Below are 24270 nucleotides of genomic sequence, written 5' to 3'. Positions count from 1 at the left end.
AACAAACAAACAAAACAAAGACACATAAACAAAATAAATCACAAAACACAAAACAAACTAACAAACACAAGATACTTTGGATAATCAATCAATATAATAAATTTGGACACAGTTCCCCGGCAACGACGCCAAAACTTGATGTGTCTTTTTTAGTACTCGCAAGTGCACGAACCGTTCCTATAGTAAGAGTAAGTTCACCACGAGGTCGATCTCTCAAGGAACTATGAGGCCACTTATTATAAAGACTAATTATCAACACAAAACAATAAAAGTAAATCTAAACACTCTAAATCATTTGTTTGAGAGGATAATGGTCATAAAGTAAAGTAACTAAACAATAAATAAATATGCAATGCAAATGCAAATGCTTATGATCTAAACCTATATGCTAAAAATAGTATTTAATCTAGCCATTTACTCAGTAATTTTCTTGTTTTATTTTAAGCCTAGATCTAATGAATGAGACGGTGATGTGTCTTTTCCCTAAATCACTCAAGCTAATGATGCAACTTAGGTTTCTTATACCAACATAGATTAAAGTAAAGATGATGTTTCTAATACTTTTAAACCTAAAGATTTTCATAACAATTACTATTGCTAAATTAATATGATGGTTAACTAACAATAATAACTGAAACTAATAAAGATATGAAGGTAAAGAAATCATTCATTAAAAAAATAAATAACAAGGTTCATACAAAAACAGAAAGACTAAACTAAATACTTATAAAAACTAGCTTAACATATTTAACCTAATAATCATGGTATTAAATAGAAAGACAAAAATAAGAAAGTAAAAAGCTCCCTCAAGATCCAGAATTTCTTCAAGTAGGAAGAAGCTTGGTCCTCAGTCTCCACTTCTTGAAAAGCTCATTAGATTCTAAAAGAACAATGAAAGCTAAAACTAAAGTGTTTATGCAGAACTGTAGAGAATTATGGAGAGAATAATGATGGCAGGTGTAGAGAGCAGGTAGGAGAAAACTCACCTCCTTCCTTCTTCCTTCCTTGTTCCTTGTAGAGATTTATATAGAGGAGAGTCCTCCTATAAATAAATCTCTCTAGAGATGAGTATACTAATATAAGTCTATCTAAGATATAAGACTTAAAATATCTTAATCTCCATCAAATACTATTTCATAAATAACTCTTAATATAAATCCTAATAATTATACAAAATGACGAAAATATCCCTTGAGCCTTATAATTAGCAGTCCATGCATCTTAATCTTGGGCCTTGGCACGAATATATCCCATTAAACTTCTTTTAGCTCCATATTTTCCTCTTTTTGCTAATATTCCTGAAAATAGACAATTAAGTTTAAGTGAGGCAAAAGCACATATTTTCACCATTTTATATATAGAAATATATCATTAAAGCTTTAAAATATTCTTAAATATCTATACATAATTTGGACCGATCAGTAATTAATATATATATGTATATATATATATTTATTAAATTTAGATAATAAAATATTTATTATTTATAAATATTCAAATTTTATTTTATTAAATTTTTAAATTTTTATTTTATTTTAATTAAAAATATAGTATTTTTAATAAACATAAAAATAAAAAGTACAATAACTCTATAATATAAACAATAATCTCATAAGACATGCAAAAAAGATTTAATCCAAACAAAAGAAATACTATGGTCCTCATACAATAAAATAAAAATTTAAATGCTCAACGTAATGAAGATAAAAGAAATAAAAATTATATACACTTTTCATTACAATTATCATTTTCAAAATAAAAGAATTTCAATAATTTTTTATTTCTATATTTAAAAAACTATTAATTTCTAAGATTTTATATTATGAATTCATAGAAGAATATAATTTTAAAAATATATAAAATATAATATCATTTAATTTGTTATTTCTTGTAATTAAATTTATTAAATTATTTTTAATTTAAATAAAATACTATAAAACGTTCATTAATATGAAATAAAAGATTATATATATATATATATATATATTTTAAGATAATTGTGAATGATTCTCGTACTATTTTTACATCTTTACATAAAAAAGAAAAAAGAAAAAAAAGAGAGTAATAACTAATTAATTTTATTTAAGATACCTTCCCTCGTAAGAAAGACTTGCTATCTTGGAGTCATTGTCTTTTTTATGCATATTTGTTTCTCATACTGAATATGTTCTGTTGTTTCCTTCTTACTAACTTTACTTCTCTGTCAGTATAATTAAAGAACAGTAAAGCCAAACTCTTACGATAGTAAAATTTTATTTCTTTTTAAAATATTTATAAGCTTTCAAAATATACAATCAAATTTTTTACAAAACATTTTCTTTTGAAAAGATATAATTAAATATAATACAGCATAATTAAAAGAAAGGACAAATCAAACAAAAATGTTATGAATCTTCTAGATTGAATTACACCTTTTTCTTCTTTTGTTTTTCCTGTGCGTTTTGGTTGTAGAGAAAGGGGAAATTCATAGTCTCTCAGTTTTAAAATTATAATAATTTTCCTGAATTTCCAAAAGTTATGTACTGCCACCACCTTCATATGCAAATTCCCCCCTTTAATTCCTATTCATGTCTCCTCTATTTTCTTTGTTTAGTTTTAATGATTTTATAAAACTGGGTGACAAGGAGACAGACATCCGTTTGAATTGTGTGGTGAAAATAATTGGTACATGAAAATAACAGTGGTGGAGATTGAAAAATGGGTAATGCTTGAGCTCATATAGAAGAGGAAGAGGAGAGAAATAATAGAGATTGAGGAAGAAGATGAACAGGTGAAAAAAAAGATAAGAGATTGATGAAGAAGATGGACAGGTGAAGGCAATGAAAAAGAAGAAATTGCGAAAGATTGAAGGAGATGGACACGTTTCCTATTCATTTTAGGTCTGTAGTATTAAATTTTTTTCTCATTTACCATTCTTAAAGCTTTCAATAATAATAAATTAATAAAATATTTACAGATATGTTAGTAAAATAAAATAAGATTTAAAACATATACTTAATTTGATTTTAAACTGAAATTAAAAAAATTAGTGTAACAGTGAAATTCAAAAGATAAACAATATTGATTTGAAATAATACAACTAATAAATCTCAAAAGATAAATAGTATATAGAATAATATCTCAAAAATAAATAATATTGAGAGTAAATAGTATAATTAATTAATCTCAAAAGATATTTAGTGTTTCAAAAAATAATTATGGAGTAACCGAAAAAAAAAAAAAAAAAGGAAAGAAGAGATGCAGAAATGGCCTAAACCACCTCTTAGAGAAACCCTAGGCAAGAATATAAAGAAGACTTGTCAGATTGCAGATTTGAAGTTTAAATTTGACCTGATTTCCAAAAAAGAGAAATTGACGAATTTTTTTTTATTTCAATTCAATTACTTACATTTTTACATATTTAATGTAATATTATTTTTTATTTATTTATTATATTAGAATAAATGTAATAATTTAAAATATTTAGATAAAAAGTAATTGGTTTAGGGTGATAAAATAGAAGCCGACAGCTTATTAAATGGTTGTCTTGTTTACACATGTGACGAGTAATCTGGTGATGTGTGCAGATCCTACGGTTGTGAAGTGGTATCAACTTTACCCACTCGTTATTTTTTTTTATTTTCTTTAGGTAATCAAATAAACTTTTTGACACTAATGAAATAGCACGGCTATGAAGAACACTAACTCTAGATTTATACGTAAATAAATTGATTCCATGATATATGTTTTATATCATTATCTGAAATAGTATTCCGAAATTAAAGTAATATGTGAAAGAAATAAATTCAAAATATTGTATATTACTTGCTAATAAATTATTTTAATTAAATTATAAATCTAAATTTTAAAATTACCGAGATAATTATATAAAAACTCTGTAAAATAAAAAATAAACTTACGATGTGGAGTACAAATTTTGTCTTTTTTATCTCCCAGCTCAACGCACTATTATATACATATCCATCTATTATCAAAAAATTAATTTTTACAATATAATTCAATAAATACTAATGCATAAAAAAATTAATAAACTGTTAAAAACTAACTATTAATGAGAAATTGCTGTTTTATTTTTAAACTAGTCCAAGGTATAGGTTAATTTTTTATTTAATTATGAATCTAATTTATTATATATATATATATATATATTTTTTATAGTGCAAGGTAAATACTAACATACACAAATCTGATTTTAGAATTTTTATACTTATTTAACCTTGAGAAACTCTACAGATCTGACCATTTCATAGCCGTACATGGATATCAGATCCAAGGTGCAGCTTCCAACGAATAAATATATATTTTCTGGCAGGAACACGTTAGAAGCTGTCATGGTACGTTAAAATTAAGAAAGAGCAGTCGTTTCAGACATTTATATTTGAATAATTAAAGTATTTTTATATTAAATAAATAATATGTATTTTATTTTTCAAATTTTTTATATATATTTAAATAATTTTTTTTTTTAAACAATGATAATAAAAATACATAATACCCTTTTAATATGAAAATTATCTCCATTCCTTATTATCTTTCTTTAAGTTTACCCTTCAACGTATTTAATGCATCAAATAAAGGATTCATCCTTCTTTTTTGAAAATTTGATAGGGACAAGTAAAAATAATTATATATGGTTTCCTCTTTTATAATTTTATAATTTTAGATAAAAAATAATATATAATTATAAATACAGTAAAAATTTAAAAATTTTATATTTATAATGATTCAACATCTATACTGTGATCAACTGCTGTTACTGCATTATTTATATCTAATAATATTAATTTAAAGTAATAATTTATTATATTATTCTTTAATTATCATATAAATTTCATCAAATTAGTAGCATTTATACTCTAATATAATGGTTAAAAAATTAAGAGTTAAACTCATATTATTAGATATAAATAATATGATAATGATAATTAATTAAAATTAAAAAAATAAAAATCTTTCAAATTAAAATTTTTCAACAATAACTTATTTATTTTTAATGTTATAATGCATATATTTTTTATGTAGAAAAAATAAAATATTTGAAATTATGATAATATAAAATATTATATATTTTTTTATATTTTTTTTAAGTGCAAAGGTTTTCTATGGCCAGATAGAAATTAGCTCTCTAATGCAAAGACAGAAGGGAGCTTGATTGCAAGATCCACCTCTCGGCCTTAATGATCTGACGGTTATGAATGGAACGGTGCGATGCTCAACAGATAAAATTTACTCTAGAAATAACAGAGTGGTCATCCCTTTTTATCATTTGTTTTTCTTTCCACTATGCTGCTCATGCGGGGTTACTTTTCCATTAATATTAGGGATTTATAATTATTTATTATCTATAAAATTGTATATTTAAATTATAAAATATTAAAACCATAGATATTTTATAGATTTTTCTAATATTATAAGAAAAATTCGATTTGCTATAATAAAATTTGAGTAACTCAACATCTATTTAATGCACATCCAAAAAGATGATAGCGCATAAGGGCCACCGGGGAATATTGAATTCCACTGGTTGATTTCGAAGAGAGAGAGAGAAAAAAGAATGGCTGCTTTCTGTTCTCTTTCGCTTTAATTTGTCAACATTTGCAAAACATTTAGTTTCTTAATTAAAATAATGAAATAATTTAAGTTGAATTCCAATGAAGACTGTTATTGCAAATGAATCAAGCCACTCCCAAGATACTCAGACTTCGGCTCGATAAAAACTTGTTTGAATTTATTTATTAAAATAAACGAGTCGAGCTCGAGTTCATTTTCGAGCTCGTTTAATAAACGAGCCTAGCTCAAGCTTAGTAATATTCAGCTCGTTTGAGCTTGCGAGCTGGCTCGTTAAAGAGTTTGCGAGCTAACTCGTTAAGGAGTTTAATAAATAAATAATTAACTAAAAAAATAACATATTCTAATTAAAAATAAATAAATAAATAAATCATAAAAATTCAATTTGTATTATATTAAAATAACAATATATAATAATAAATTAAATTTTAATTGTAAATTCTCTAATTGAATAATTTTAGTATTACTTAATCAAGTGTTAGATTAATAATATTATTAATTAAGTTGGTATTTAATTATGTAAATTTAATTATTATTAACATCTTATTAATTTATTTTTTATCCTAAATTGATTAAAGTAAAATAATAAAATAAAAACTATGTATAAAAACAATGTAGTTTTGGTGTATAATATAAATAACTTAAATAAACTTAAACTATGTTGTCTTACTGTAAACTATGTAATTTTAGTGTTGAATGAACAAATATATATTATTTAAATACTTAAAAATATTTAAAAAATTATAGTCTATATATTTGTAAATTAATAAGACATTAGTAAATATTTTTATAATATATTTAATATGAAGCTTATAGATAGAGTAAAAACTATTATAAATTATCATTATTTTTAGTTGTTTTTATAAATTATATTATTTTTAGTATTTTTTGTAAAAATACGGCGCTTTTAGAATTTCAGATCATTGGAGGTTATATTATATCATTTTTGTTATGATATGTTTGTTAAACTTTTATTTTTATAAAGAATTTGATTTAATATGTGAAATGAAGAAGCACGTTTTTCTCATTTGAAAACTGTGGCAATATTCTCGACTTGTTTATTCTGTAATTGATAATTATTAATAAAAAATGTTAGGACAAAAGATTTGTATTTGTGGAATTCAAGTTGTGGGTTTCAATTGGTTCGATTTAGTTTATATTTATAAAAGAATTGATATAATAATATTATTGTATATCTAGTTTGTTAGCAGCCCTTAGTTTCTAGTTTCAACTATAAAATGTTAATAGATAGTACTTCAACCAAAACTACGTCTTTATAATGTCAATTTCGCATCTCAATTAAAAATTTCACAGAAATTAGGTCAAATTACTTGAATTTATAGCAAATATAAAATTAACATATAGTTTCTTTTTAAGAAAAAAAAAAAAAAGAAGAAGAAGTAATAGTAAGACTTTAGGTAACTGTCATCAAAGACTAAAAGGTATGTGAAGAACAAGATCAAAATATATAGTGTGCTACTAGACAAATGGTTTGTGCTTTGAATATAATATTGCTGACGAATTCCAATTTATAAGTGTTGGATGACTTTTTTGTATGAAGTTCTCTCAGTCGCATGAGTCTAAATACAAAAACCATTAATATTATAATTATTAAAAGATCTCACAATTATTTAAAATAACAAATAATATTATCAATTTTTAATTTATGATAAAATAAAATTGTAATTAAATTTTTGTTTATGCCAAACAAATAGAGTATAATCTACAAATGAATTCTCTAAGAATTTATGAAATTTATATATTTCAAATACAATGTAAATATTGAATTAAATTCTTAATAAAATATTTTATGTTGGGTATAGTTTATTTACTTCCAAAACTGCACATTTTTTTTATTTGAAAGATTTGACGTTTGGAGATTAAATTACTTTAAATATGAGAATTGATTTCTGTTTGTATAATATTTGGCTCTTCATATATGCTAGTATTGTGAGCATGTCAAAGGTGAATTGCTTTAAAGTTAAAGTATTTAATAAAAAATAAATTGATTCGGTCAATATAATTTTTATACTGTACGAATTTAAGGGAGCTAAGATTTTATGGGTTCTTAACTTTACTCCTAAGAGCTTTGTAAAATCTAAGTGAAATTATTGTTTTAATATAAAGACATGCAACTAAAAGCTGACAAAATAAACTAATAAAATTAAAAGCTTTATGAATACTAAAATAAATCTAATCTAAGGGAATTAAGGAACATAAAGAAAATTTGAATGAGTAAAAAACTACAATACTATAGAGAAAATATTGCTAAGTACTGTTGATTTGTTGGATATGATTTTTGTTGAAATGATTATTGATAATTCTGAAGTGAGTTCTTCAATTTATAGACTTACTCAGCTTAGTGATCATGTCTCTAATAACTGCTTCAACCAACATCCTTAATGAAGTAATTTATTGAAATAATTAAGCACGTGAAGCTATCTCTAAGAAAATGGTGCCATCAACTCTCCCACTTTCTAAAAAGTTGAACATGAAGTTGTTATATAGAAGGTGGTGCAGTAGCCCTCCTACATGACAATTTTTATCTATACTTTATTCTAAAACATCTCTCCACTATTTTTAGCTTTTCAAACCAAATAATCCATTCTTATTCTCTACTATATTTTATGCGCGGTGATTCAATAAAATTTTTATACCAAGGTTCTTTATTGCATTGCTTTAAGTATTTAAAAAGATTACTGCACCGCCTCAATTATACAATTTAGTAAAATAAATACTACATCGCTTCAAATAGTTGAGCCAATATAATAAATATTATGGTCTCAACAACATCCATACATAATGGCTCCACTGTATCACTTTACATATTAGAGTCAGTAAAATAATTAAAAGTGTCTAAATCAATACAATAATTATTATTTTATATGCCTCAATTAGGTAAGTCAGTAAAATAATGATTGCACCACCTCAAATGCCTAAATCAGTATAATAATTATTATTTTGTTCTGCCTGAACTAGCTATAGTGAAATAATTATTACATCACTTTAAGTATGATATAACGAGTTTAGACATTTTTTATATGTTTTATTAGTTAGAAATATTGTGTTAGTGCTTCTCAATATATTTATTTAAAAATTAAAGTGTCAATCTCTAGGTAATATTTTGATATTATTAATCGTTGAATTATAAAATAAAAATGCTTTATTACTGTTGTTGAAAATGATATATTACTGTTCATGTTATGCATGTATTTTTATTTTAATTACTGAATAATTTCTTTTCATAGTTTTCCATGATTAGGCGGCTTTTGCATAATTAATCTCCTTCCAGAAAGTATGCGTTTAAAAACAAAGTTATATCATAGTCCATTAAGTTAGAATTTGAGCACACGGTTCACAAGGTTAGATACCCAATTCAAAACAGCAATCCAATTTCCTTTATTTTTTAATGGGTCTCCCGCACTCACTTTAACAGGTTCTCTTATTTTAACACCAATTGAATTTCTTTTCATTGACTTTTTCTTATACATTGAAATTGACATTTCATTCTTTTGATAAATTAGAAAAGAAAAAAAAAACAATTAGTGGTAGCAGTTTTGTTGGATGTAATTATTATAAAATATTTATAAAATCATAATTAGTTTCGAAATCAGATATAAAAAGAAATCCACTCAAATTGTAGATCTAATTTTCTTAGAAGAATATCTCAAGCAACTATTTCTTTAGAAATCGAATTCAGATTCTTAAGCGGCTTAGTCAAAATTATTGAATCACCAGACAACAAATTGAGATTTCCATATATAACTAGAAATGGGTCAAGGATTCATATTTTGTACACGATTTGTTTTACCTTTCCAGGAAATAAGAATCACATCTAACTTGGAAAAAGAAAAAAGGAGAAACAGCATTTTATTGCCCCAGGATTTGGGTTTCTTTTGGTGGGCCAACAGCACTATGTATTGTCCTCTTCCAATAAAGTTTGAATATAGAAATTCCTTGAAAGCTATCCTTACCCGTTATCGTGCTCTATGCTTCTTCTAGGATTATCCTTCTCTAGATGACTTGACTTTAAGCTTCCTTCCTGATAATGCTTTTTCCACTACATTAATTCTTTGATTATCAAAGCAAACTTTGAAAGTTTCGTTCTTCACACTACTTTTCTGTGTGATTGTGGAAATCTTTTGGTCCAGGAAGCCAACAAATTAATTTACATACACATCCAACAAATATGGGCAATCATGCCATGAAGAATCCTAATTTCCATTTCCTTCCTTCAATATTTATATACGTATTAACACAAATGGGATATGTTATATTACTTCTAAATTATCGTTGACGGCTATATTAATGAGACAACTTTTGATGAGGGGTATATTAAATTCGTGTTAATGTGCAATTTTAATATCTTTTTATATCTTCTGATTTGTGATTATTAGTTATAATTAAATATTTAACTAATAAATTAATTTTATAATTTAATTATTTTAACTAAAAAATAGTATATTATCATTATTATTTTAAAGAGAAATAAGTTTATTTTTGAGAATTCTTTTATAAGAAATTCTAAAATTTGGAATTGATGCTAGTAGTTTTAACTGGGTTTTCTTTATTATATATATAAATATTTAGTTTATTAATAATTATTTTTGAAATAAAAAGTATAGTATTTATTTTTTATTCAGAAAGATTATAATCGGATACAACCCACAAATAGATAGATATGAGGGAAGAATCTTTCATTTTTTGGGTGATCACTTTTTTGTAGAATATTTTTCAAGAAGAACTCTTAATTGAAAAGGAAAAGAGTATATTTTTCCATACCAAGTGGATTTTACACTTCCAGGAGTGGTTGTTTGCCAAATAGTACCAAGTTGTCTTATTAGTCGGCAGATTCATTTTTGAGGACCACCAAAGAAGATTAAATGCCAGTTTCATTTATCTTTATCAATTCTTTCCCTGCCAAGATTTCTTTTCTCCAAAATTAATATTTTGGTTGGGTTGAGGAATGTTACCTTTGAATTTTCATGTTAAAAGCTTGGACCCTCTCATCTATATAGTTGGAGACTTTATTCTTTTCTATTGAAATCTAAACAAGGATTTTTTTTAAAATATATAATATACAACTTAATTTGATGTTTATTTAACCGGATATTTTGATTGTTCTGCAATATTCTATCATAAGATGAGTAACATCAAATATAAAGTATTTAAAAATACATCTCATTCATTTAATAATTAAATATACTACATCAAAAATAGTCAAAAGATTTCTGATCTAAATTATAGAGCGAACAACGTAAACCATAATTTCTCATTCTAAAAAAAAATAAAAATGGAAAAGGTAGATAGTCAGCATCGAGGAGCTTTGCAAAATAAATGTGAAACCTAAAGAAAAGGCAAATGGCCTAATTTAATAAAATCATATTCAATACCATGTGAATGATAGACATCACCCACTAGCCACAAAGGAAGGAAGTAAACCTAATATCTAATATATATGGAAGAAAGATAAGATAAACATGGCATGAAGGGTGTATCTAGCTAGCTAGTCCCCACTCCAACAAAGGAACATCACATGGGCAGACAATTTTAAGCACCTTAAACATTGTCTTTGTTAGGTAGCCAAATATGTGAAATTAGATTTTTTAATATATATACGTGTGTGTGTGTTAATTTAGGTGGTAGCTCTGCCTTCAATTTTTTTGTCGGTGAGATTAGCTCCTAAGTTTCCTTTCGATGGTGTTGATTAATTGATTCGTACTATATTTATTATAATCTACAGTTGGGACAAAAACATCATTTGGTCATTTGTTTTTGTTTGATGGTCTTTTTGTCCCATCTTTCATAAGCTTGCTTTATTATTCTAACAATTGTTTTAGTGAAGCATAAGACAATATGTCTTGACAGAATTTTCTGTATCCCACTCTGCAGATATTGGTTGGATCTTTTTACTTGGATTTATCTCCATATATAATATTTGTTTGGTTTCTGAGAAAGATTCCAAGAAATTTTGGCAATATTTTCAACCGTCAGGACAACAAAATAGAATTTTTCGTATAGTTAGCCGAACAATTAATTCATTCCACTTTGGCAGCTTTTATTTGACAAATGTTTCATTAGTTCTCTATAGAATTATTTATTTGGTTGATTTGTAATAGTCTTTATAATAAATTTTACATATATGGTTAGAAGGATTCAATTTAAAAGGACTCAGAGTTATAATGGACATAAATTTAATTTTCAAAGAATACATAAGATCCATATAATTTTCAAGCGGATTAAGTTTGAAGTTTGAGTAGAGAAAAAGAAGAAAGAGACAGAAGGATGATTTCAAACAGAACAACTAAAACAGCATTAGAGAATATCTGTGAAGTAACTTTCCAGGATATTGGCAACTCATAATTGAACCTAGAAGAATATAACGCTGCCCCCTTTTCTTTTTCCAAAGTGGATTAAAGAATATTTTCACTCATCTTTATGCCTGTAAAATTTTAAAAGAATAAATATTCTTTTCAGCATTTTTTATTATAAAAATAATGTCAAAATACAGCAACCAATAATAGGAGTGGTTCGCTGTCGCACGTAAGTGTGCGAATCCTTAGTAATTTAGGTATTGGTTTTCGAATTTTCTTGCTTAGCCATTAACACTTTTGTTACAGAAATACTAATTAAAATTTACTAGTCAATATTATTTTAAATAGTTTATTTATTTTATATATCTTTTATAATTATATATTATTAATAAAAATTTAATTATTTATATAAATTATAAATAAATCTATAAAATAACACTTATCAAATATCAAAAATAAATAAAAAATATATCTAGTTGATAAATAATTAAACACTATATATAATTGACTAATTTAATATATAATTATATTTATAAATTAATAAAATAAAATAAAAATAAATGTTATTGATTTGTATGATATCTTACACAATTTATTGAGAATGATTGCTATTTGCTTCATTTTCTTTTGTTTGAAAGCTCAAGTTGTTATTAGCTATTTGTTTATATCAATAAGTTTTAAGTTGATAATTTCTTTCTTTTCTTTTTTTTACTTTTTCTATTTTTGTAATCGAGAAAACAAACATGATAAATGAGTTTAAAGAATATCTTCATATTCAATTTCTTTTTACTATTTATATAAGTAGAGTTATAAAATTTAGAAAAACATATTTATTATTATTATAAATATATCATGCATCAAACAACTAGATTGATAATAGCTAGAAGTGGCAAGTTTACTTTATCTATTGTCCATCCATACCCACTCTCTGAAAAAAGGTATGGGTCATAGATTTAAATGGGAAATAAATAGGTTATATCCATCTAATTTTTAAATATAGATAATACAACGGTTGTATATGAATACTCATTCAAGTTGATTAACTACAAAATTATTATCAATATACAATTTTTAAAATTTCAAAAATTATTTAATTTATTGATCGAATTTTAATAATTTTTAGCTGAATTTGAAATTTTTTAGAAAATATAAATAAATAACAATAGCTCATAAAAAAATTAGTAACTTTTAGAAAATTTTAAAAATATCATGAACCTGAGTCCATATATCTATATAAAATAATGTCATAAATGTAGATACTGTAACTATTGAAAAGAGTATATTTAAATAGGGAAGAAAGGTATTTGGAGGTCTATTCATCCGGACCTACTAAGAAATATCTAATCATAAAAGTAATAATAAATTGCATTTACTTATTCAATAAACTTTTTATTTTATAATAGATTTAACTGTTAATTCTTATATTTTTAACTTATCTTTAAATCTAACACGTAACTTTTTTTTATTAAATTTAGTAATATATTCTAATATTATTTTTAATTTTAGTTTTTGATACAATTATCAAATAAAATTTATTGATATAATAATAATAATAATAATAATAACAATAATAAAGTATTAGAATTATCGAGTCATCTCATAATTATACTGTAACATAATAAAATATTAATTCTGAACGAGTTATATACTTAGTATAACTTCAAGAACTAAGTTATAATTTTAATTTTTCAATATAATCTCTTGACTGTATTGATTTTGATGGACGATTTAGTATTTAGTTTTATAAAAAAATAAAGAAACTTTAAAATATAACAAAAACTATACATGGGACAACTTTTATATTGAAGCAGAAATCAAGAAATACAAAATGGGTGATTTATTTAATAATTATACCTTTATAATATTTTAGATTTTAATTATCCTTTCACCAAACACTAGTAATCAATCAACAACGAAAATTAATTAGAAAGAAAAGTAGAAACAGGAAAGCAGTATCATGTGATTAATAAGCCATAGACAGTTGAAGATATAGTGATACAGCTGAAAGTTGGGCGATTAAAGTATTGAATCTCACAAAATTGAAGTTGTTGCAGTGATACATATATTTAGTTGCCCGTTCTGCAAGGTAGGTTAGGTGGGAAGTTCTTGCTGCAAAATACATGAAACTGAAAATGAGGAAGGAAGGGTAGATGAGGTCCTAAATGGATAAACATGTAATACAGGAAATGTTGATATATATGAAGTCTGATTAAAGTAAGTTGGTATAGCTCATGTCAATTAAGGAAGGAAGAAAATTGTACATCTTGTCCATAATAGTTTTTCTCAGCTGTTCTAGATAATAATAATAATAATAATAATAATAATAATTATAATAATAACTAATTACCCCTTAAAAAGAAAATAATATATAAAATATCTTTATAATTATATATTTGAAATCAAATAAAATTTATAATTCGAAAAAATTATAGCATAAAGAGTCCTTGATTATTAAAAAGATTTTTCTTTTAGCTTAATATTTAATTTTATTAATAAAATAATAACATATCAAAATAAAATATATTAATAACTTACTATATTATATAAATAAAAATAAAATAATAAAATAATAATATAGTAAGATAAAATATTACTATTATATATATATTTCTAATATATATATTATATTATTATTATTAAATAGAAGAATATTTTTTTTAAGACGAGAGTTAAAAGTTTTACAATTTATTATAACATAAATTGCAGGGATATCTTTTATGGGCTTTAATCCTTTAGCCCATAGTATAGCTTGTCATGGGTTTGTAACTTTTAACCAAGAGTCTTGTCGAACTAACCCACCACCAACTACCACCCCACTCGCCAACCGATATGCTTTTACTCAAATCATTTTTCATTAAATCCACCTTTTTTGATTGAAAGGAAATTCCTGATTTTGGTGTTGGTGTTGGTGGTGAGGAGGCAAGGGGGTGTCGTCTTGTTTTGCTTCTAAGCTTCGGCTGGTGTTCTTGAGCATTATTGGGTTTGTCTACATGGATAATCATTTCAACCTGAAACTTTTATATCAGACGGGTGCTTATTACCGGTTTCTAACTTCTGCAGTGGGTCGTTGAGGGCTCGCAACATGTTTTGTCGTAAATAACATGTTACAAATAGGTCTGTGGGCTAAACGAGGCTCACATTAAACAGCAAACCCCTTTCTGGCTAATAATAGACTGCAAAATGCTTTCATGATTTGAGGTTGGAACGGCCCACTTACCTCAATAATATTAACAACCAGCTACGCAGACACCAACTATGGATCATGAATATGAAACTACAACATCCATTTTTCCTTTGTTTCTATACTCTTTACAATCTGTATATTATATATTATTTGGGACTGAAACTGTTTTTGGGCATGACGTGCAACATTCAAGCTTGGAGGAGCATACAGTATCATTAAAAATTCAATTAATTAAAAAGGCGCAATTGCAAGAGTATAAAAAAGATATTGCTAAATCGTTCATAGCATTTTAAAAATCATTAATTAAAAAGAATAGTAATAAAACAATTGCAGTACTTGAGTAGAACTTTAGGGCTACATTAACTAGTTTAGAACTACACGGATTGTTGTTATTATATCCTTATTTGATGATAGGCCGAACACATAGACATCTAAATTTTGATCATTTTTTCATTTTAATATCATAACTTTTAATGTAATTTATAAGAAAGCTCAACTCTTTTTTATTTATTTATGAATATTTAATATTTTTTGATAATACAGTTTTATTCAATACGTTTGTGTATACAACATACAAGTATTTAAATGTTATTAAAAGAAATAAAGTGCGAGTGAATATTAGGTTAAATTGAAAATTAAATATGAAATTATAAAAATTAAATTTAAATGTTTATTAAATTAAATTAAATTAAAATTTGATAATATGAATAAGATTTATATATTTAGACATGCATTCCTCCTCTGATGGTATATTACGAAGAGAGTAACATACTGCTTTGACAATGTAGGCAAAATTCAAAATTAGCCCTTAGACTTTATTACTTATTGTTTTTTAATTAGTCCTCCAAATAGTATATTTTCATTTGATAAAACTTTTAATTGAATGAAAGCTAATAATCAAAATTTTGTTGTTTTGTTTTTATAAATAAGATAACAAGACCGTAGACTGAGGGACATGAACTAGAGGAATTAATAATCACCAAAAAGAAAAAACATATTTCGTGCGTATTAGTTTCTTAAATAATAGATTATAAATAGAGAGCAATATATAGTTTTGGTATGTTATATATATATAAACAAGTTAGTATATTCTTTATTGAGATTAAAGTATTCTAGAAATACAAAATGAATAATTCACTAGATTATCAATAATTAGTGTATAACTATACCTGTAACTTAAAACATTATAAAGTTAAAAACTCAAATTTTACAACTATCTCAAAGATATTTCTATAAAATAACTATAACATATATAGTGAAAAAAGACTTTTTTAAGAATATGAATATTTCATTTAAAGAGATAAATAGTATATCTTAGCATGAAAAATAAAAAATTAAGAAATATATAATAAAATTTTTTCTATTAATCGTCAGTTTGTAATAAGTGATTTTATAAAATCACAAATCGACTTTAGAAATATCTCTAAACGGATCCAATTGATTAAAGAAAATCCAATTTGTTGATGAGAATAAAGGTTTTAGAGAGAAAGAGAGGCCTGAGCTACTATCTCAATACGTTAAAAAGGAAAAGGAAATGCTTACATAGTACAAACTTTTAATTGAAATGCTCAATAGTAAAAGAATTAGAAGTCAAATTATTAGCTTTATTGAATGAGTTCCAGTAATAATTAAATCTCCCTAAACACCGATAGAAAGAAATAAGGGAGAAAATTATGGGTTTTACCAATTTAAATTACACATTCGAATGATCAGTTTTCTATTCGTAAAAATAAAATAAGAAATACTAAATTCAGAATAACATTAAATCTGCTAAAGAAAATAATGTTCGATATAGAGCACAATAATTCTTCTGTTTACATCCAAATTCAGAACACTCATTAGTCAGTGGTGGATTCAGCCATGTGCTCGTACATATAATTTATTGACATAATTATGAATTCTTTTCTTTTTCGAAAGGACATAATTATGGATTCTCGTAAGCAGCAAAATAGTTGTCAAAGAAAAAGGAAGAGGAAAAAGGAAATAAAAGGTTGCAGAAAGTGTTTAAGGTTGTTGACAGCTGTAAAACAGTTAAGCGGAGTTATCTTCAGATGGTGGAGGATCCGAGTTGAGATCCAAACCCGTATTCTCACCAACAAAACTCTCCTCCTTCTCCTTCCTCCATCGTAGCTCAACGCGGCCACTATTGACATCCTCAATTACCTCTTTCTCAAACGACCTCGTTTTCCATCTCTTGCAATTGTTTTTACTGCTCCTATTATTATTATTCTCAAAGTACTTGACTGCCACGTGTATTCTCCTTAAAATCGTGAAGAACTCCTCCACTTCATCGTCGTCCACCGGAGCACCAACTACTTCCTTGCCGTCAGTCTCCCGCTTTCTCTTCTCCGCCTTCATGGATAAGTTAAAAGATAGTGTCGTACTGTTGAAGAAAAAAAAAAGAATAATTTAGAAGTTTCAGAATTATGGGATTGAATGGTGTTTTTTTTTTCTTTTGCTTTTTCTTTGGGGGGAGGTGCATCCGGTTTTATTCTAGGGATGTAGTGGACGGCGGTGAGGGAGAGAGTGACGTTGGAGTCGGTAAGCGTAGTGTCGTCACAGTAGTGACGTGAAAAACGTGGAGCAGCCAGGAAGATGGAAAAAAAAGGGTTGATTTAGTTGCAGTCGTCTATTAAGAATTAGGCTCGTGGTACACGTTGCCACTTGCTCCACTAGTTTTACTTGTATCTAATGGCTTCATTTCTATTTAAATTTCAATTATTTTCTACTTCCATCGTATTTATTTAACATAAGTGAAAGAGTTTATGTAGTGGTGGATGTAGAAAGCACAATTTCATCAAGTGAAAAGAAAAAGAAACAATTCTTTATCTACTGCAAATATTAAATGCATCTTTAAGAGTTAAAGGAACGTACAGAATAAGAACTTAAAGTACTAATGGTTTATTTAAAAAAAAAAACATTTTTTTTTCTACTGCAAATATTAATGAATATTTAAGAGTTAAAAGAACGTACAGAATAATAACTTAAAATACCAATGGTTAATTTTCAAAAAAGGAAGAAGTACCAATGGTTTGTTTGAGTTGGGTTTGGGCCAGTTTCAGACAGGCGTAATAATATCAACCAAAACTGGCCCAGTTTATTACAAATTGGACAGTCCAAAACAACAACCCACACATTAGGAACAAATAGAAACTAATTACAGACACGTTTGGGTTTGACGGTTGAGACCATCAATTTTCATGCATTTGCTTCGAAGCTACCTCTGAAAGATCTGTTGTTGTTCGATGACTAAACTCTGCATACATTATCAACAAAAAGGAAAAGCAAAGTCTGCATTCCCAATTGCACTTTTTCTTTTTACCTGCCTTTAGTTCCCCTCCAATAATCATCCATGACCCATGTCCCAAGGTCAAGTCAATTGCCCTCTTAAGAATGCAATTCGTATTATGAATGTAGAATCAAGGATGAAAACAGCTAGCGTATAGCAAATAAGCAAGGGATGAACTCCTCCCCCAGTCCAGAACTTAACCTGGTAGAAATTACTTATGTTTAGCAGCAATTTGTTATCAGATGAGACTCCAGCCTGGTTATTCAATTTGAAGAGTATTAAGCCTTTCGAAAAATTTGAGCACAATTCCAAAAGGCATGTTAATATGATTAAATTTCTTGCAATCTTCAAAGATAGATTTTCCTACTTGGTTGTCCATCCAAACCAATCTTTTGTATTTGGACTTGAGCAGTAATAACCTGAAATGAATCTTTCTTGAGTGGTTAGCAGAATTGAATATTGAACATAATCTTATCAGACAACACATTTACAGGTTCTCTGCCTGTTGGCTACTTTCAACCTCAGAAGTTAAAGTGGCTCGCCTTGTGTAGGAATAAGTTCAAGAAAATTGCCAGATAACATTTGTGGAGCTAGGGAAGTGACGGTAATGATGTTGTCAGGTAATTGTTTTTCTGGCCACAAGCTCCCAACTTATATTTCAAGTTTTGGATGGCCTTATCTAGATCCTTGAAGTCCTTAGCCATGTTAAAGTAGTGGTTTGTACAAACACTATCACTTTCTTTTTGGAAAAAAAAATAAAATTTAAAGGCATAAATTTTCATTTTCATTTTCCTGAATGTTTTCACTGCTTTCAGATTTGTCAAAATTTTTCATATTATTAAAGATAGGCACTTGTAGTTTATCGAATCAATTATATATATATGGGGAAAAAAAAGTACACAATTTTTGTTAATGAATTAATCAGAGTGAAATACACATATTACTTGCTAATGGAAAACTGCAATTAAAAATTAACCTATTGGGATATAAAATCATAACCAGTATTATACAATCATGGATAAGATCGTTTATTTCCATCTGAAACTATGTTCAAAAAGTAAAGTAAAGTTAACAAGGGTGTTGATAATTAATACATAGTGAGATTAAATCTGCACTTTTCAGCACTGTTAATAATGATTAACTCATCGTTTCATTAATTAAATGCTGCTACCATATGCAAGTTGGGGACCGGTGCAGCCATTAGCCACTGGCTCGTGTTTTCAAGCAAACCACAGAGCACACAGACTAGTAGTAGTTAAGGGACCAATGCCATTTACATGTGAATGCGATGGGGCCACTTTGATTGCACGTTGACAATTGTTTTGATGGATATGAGGACAGCATATCAGGACAATAATAGCTAACGGGCCCGTTTAGGCCTTTCGCTAAAATCCATCTGCTATGCCGTGATTCGTTTCAATATCTGACGTTTGCCCCCTTTTCCCAATGCAAATTTCAGGCCGAATATATGATGTAAGAGCCGCACCGCTGTCCGCCGATAACAAAAACTAGACTATTGACGAGTATTGCCGCAATGCAAAAATTCCCTTTTAACCAAAACTAGTCATTATTTGGTTAATTTCTACCTCTATTAACTTGGGAGGAGCGTTTAATAATTTAATATCAAATAAATAATATTATTTAATTACTAGGATTTTTGGTGGCCAGAACAAGTAATCAGCCTTTTCTATTAGTTTGATAAGATAATTTTTGTTTAATGCTAAGCATGGAGAAAGAGATGAGGGATTGGGCAGTGACAGTCACCGGCAGAATACAATCATAAAAGGATATTCAAGAAAATTCATTACTTTGCGGAGAGTGTCAAATTTAAATAATCTAACACATGAAATCGGATTATTCAAGAAAATAATGGACAACATAATTCAGATTAGCGAGAATCAAGGTTGTCAGTAGTCACTGGGAGACAAAGTTATCCTTTGGATTTTATGTATATCAAATAAAACATATATGATTATATAATGGAATTGGAGCTTTCTTCTCTATAATATTATTTATGAAATCCAAGCCTCATTCGACCGTTGAAAACTTGTTATACGTGTAGATATTGCGTGAAGCTGGGATTTCGGACTCCCATGTAACTAATAATTTTTGAAAAAGCAAATTCTATAGAAAAAGGATTTCAATTCTATAATGCCTTGTTTAAAAATGAAGTCATCGTCTTTTGTTTTAGAAAAGCCCAATAGAAAGTTAATAAGCCATTGATCTTATTTAGTCACATTATGAATCCAGAAACAACTTTAGCTTTTATATAAAATGTTATATCTTATTATTTTTATTTATAGACTATCAATTAAAATCTAAAATCATAATAGTATACTAAGCTAATATTTATTTTATTTAAAATAATATTATATAAAAATAATAAAGTTGAAATATATATTTTAGCATGTAGAATATATTAATAAATTAATACAAAATTTATTTAAAATTTTATCTATTTTAATATATTTTATTTAGCTATAATTAAATTCATATAAATTTGAATATAAATATTATTAAATTATTTTAACCTCATTTAAAGTATTTAAATTTTAAATTTATAAATAATGTTATAAATTTTATAGTTTTTAATCAAATATAATGTAAATAGTTAAGATAATATATTTATAAACTTAAAGACATTTTTATTTGAAATTATAAATATAATATTAAGATTATCATTTTTAGTAAAATATTAATTAAGTTCATACATAATTATTTTATATATTTAATTATAAACTAAGGATTAAGTCATATGTGCTAGCAAGGCAATACGATACAAGCTTTCCATTCATCGCATTTTTTAATTTGTAATTATAAAACTTTTATATTTACCGTAAATTTATTATTTTTTATAAATTATTAATATATCCAAAACAGTTATATTTTAAAAATATCTTAATTTTAAATATATAATATTATAAAATATTTACAAAATTTACTTTATATAAATTATAAAAATAAATATAATTTTTTATAAGATAGGAATTAGTTTCACACTAACCAGAAATTTTATTATTTTCTGTTAATTTATAATTTTTATAAATTTTTGACTTAATATGACAATCCTTTTCATAATTAGAATGTATTAAAAAAAATTATATAATTTATAAAAGAAATATAAAAAAATTTCATTTTATAGAAAATAAATTATTTTTGTGATTATAAAAAACTATATCATGTTCTGTTAACTTTATCAAAATTTCGTTAAATTGTCAAAATTTTAATGCTTCGTTGGCTATAGAAAACTAGAGGTCCAATTATATTTGAGATAACTATATTTTCTAATTATATAGTATAGTAAAAATAATTATAGAAAAATGCAATCAGCTGACAATTATTTTTAAATATAAATTCTAAATGGACGAGGTTCAATATTAATGCTATCTAAAATACATTAGATTTATAATAGAAATCTAATAACAGATATATATATATATATATATATATCAGCATAAGTTATGTTATTGAGTTTTTTTTCTAATTTATAATTTAAAAATCAAATAATAAAAGTGTGCGTAATTAACAGTCTTCGACTCCAAGGATTTTTTTTATTTCTACTAAATAATTAAATTGGTATATATAAATAATTGCATATAGTAACATTATATTAAAATCTTTAGAAAAGCTTAAATCTTAGCTGCTGGAAATTATATTATTTATTTTGTTTTTTTTTTTGTTATCGTCCTTTTTTTATTATTGATAATAGCTAATGTCAATTTTTAATGTTTAATTTTTTTTATTTTTTCAGTAATTTTAAATTATAATAAAGTAATAAAATTGTATTTTTAATTTATTTACATGAATATATATGAATTTATAGATTGTAACTATTAATTTCTTTATATTTATTTAGTAGTAAATTTAAGAAAACAGATAATATCAGAGATAAATTAAGATATTATGACAATTAAGATGAATTTATTTTAGTTACAAATTCGTTTAAGATCTTATTTTATATTTATTTTTTCAATTTAACATTATAAGTGTTTTGTTTTATCTTCTTTAATATGATTTTTTTTTAATTTTTTATATAAGAGTTAAGACGAGTCTCATTCTGATATTTAAAAGATATGACTCATTTAAAGACTCATCAAATGATAATAAAGTCAATTTATAATTCAATATAGTCGGTGAGTATAATGCGTTTCTTGTTATTGTGCCAATTGTAACTAAAATCTGTATACAATCATCCCGTCAATACAATTAATAAACTTTATTTATTCAAAAAGAAAATATATTATATATATATATATATATATATATATATATATTATTTATTATATAAGTAAATATATAGCTAATATAACAATATATTTGACAGGTTAGTGAAATATATTTAGAGCTGCAATATTGTTCCTGGCATACAAAAAATATAGGAATATTTCGTGCATTGGAACACCTTTAACGTGCTGCATTAATTACGCTGCTTTTTTTGGCTTACAATTGCACATGGTTGTTGCATTTCTATCACGCGCCATGTCCCTGTTTACTCGTTTAGTATCAATAATTGAACTAATTTTAATACTAACAATTCTTTTACTATTTTCGATAAAAATAGCAAATAATTAGTATTAGGTTTTAAAATTTATCAACACTATGTTATCAGATTTCATCTTTTTTCTTTTATAAATTATATTATTACATTGTTGAATATTGCTAAAGAAATTTGATAAAATATATTCTTTTAATAAAACTAATAAAATAGTTCTTTTTCTATTATAGATATATATTAGATATGTAATTTAATTTAATTAAACTATTTTTTATATTTAAAATTTACTCACAGTGAGAGAGCTAGAAAGGATCCTCAAGTGGACATGGCTTTTATAAGTGAGATATATTTTAAAGATGAATTAAATATTAATATATATTTATATATTTTAAAATTTAAATTTTTAAAATTTTTATTTCGTTAAATTTAATTAATGGCACCGTCATTAGTCACATATATCATAATTACTTATTAGTAAATAAATAAAAATACATAGTACATATTATTTTTAGTATTATATTATATAATATATATATAAATTTATGCGCCCGTCATATAAGATATTTATTGGTGGTAAATATTTTTTAAAAGTTTTGAAGCAACTGTATTTTTAAATTTTTAAATTTAAAATTTTAGTGAAATTAAAAGATTTTAATAAATATAGTTTGTATATATTGTTTGAATTTATAAATGTGTTTAGGGACGTCAAAAGATTATCATGTATAAGGTAAGGAATGCTGTTGATAAAACAAAGTGAAGATATGAAACCGTGATCGAAGATTATTCTATTATTTCTGCCATTAATAATTTGGAAGATGGATCGACGGATCCAGACGCAAGCATCCAAAGTTTATCATTTCTACGGCTTCTCGTCTCTTAATTCATCATACAGTCAAATTATTTATCATATATGGAGAAAGCTGCAATTTTTATTTATTACAGCTTTCACGTGGGCATATATCAGACACAAAACCAGTGATTAGAATCCTTTCCTTCAAGTGTGTTATAATGTCTGCCAGCTCCTTAAACTATCTGTTTCCTTAATTAACCCAAATTTCAATGAAATGTATAATTCATTTGGAGACCACCGACTTGTTTATTTTCTTTTACGTTTTCTTTCCTAAATTTCATGGAAAATTTTCCTATCCTCGAAACATCTCTCATTTTCTATTGCTTTGCTAAGTTCAAAAAGAAAACCAAAACAAATTAAGTTTAAGAAGTTTCTCATTCATTGTTTTTTTTGTTTAAAAACTGTAAGAGCATATTATTCTTTTTCATCATTTACAATCCTTTTTTACTGTTTTCTTTTTATAATATATACAGTGTGAAAAAAACTAATGCTTTTTCATCATAATATATACATATATTATTTTCAACAAAGCATTAGTTCCAATTTTATTTGCATTTATTAACGATGGGA

At 25.5% G+C, this 24270-nt stretch overlaps 1 protein-coding gene across 1 annotated transcript; it reads right to left on the bottom strand.

Annotated features, from left to right (window-relative positions):
• Positions 1-16808: 16808 nt before the first annotated feature.
• Positions 16809-17547, bottom strand: LOC8285793. Its single transcript, XM_015726886.3, has one exon. The coding sequence runs from the start codon at positions 17422-17424 to the stop codon at positions 17098-17100; it is 327 nt and encodes a 108-aa protein (XP_015582372.1). The 5' UTR covers positions 17425-17547; the 3' UTR covers positions 16809-17097.
• Between the last annotated feature and the right edge of the window lie 6723 nt (positions 17548-24270).

The sequence above is a fragment of the Ricinus communis genome, chromosome 4 (assembly GCF_019578655.1).
Source record: "Ricinus communis isolate WT05 ecotype wild-type chromosome 4, ASM1957865v1, whole genome shotgun sequence".
NCBI lineage: Eukaryota > Viridiplantae > Streptophyta > Magnoliopsida > Malpighiales > Euphorbiaceae > Ricinus > Ricinus communis.
This window is presented reverse-complemented; position numbering and strand designations above follow the sequence as displayed.

Coding starts and splice junctions, on each gene's coding strand:
- LOC8285793 (XM_015726886.3), bottom strand. CDS start 17,424: ATGAAGGCGGAGAAGAGAAAGCGGGAGACTGACGGCAAGGAAGTAGTT.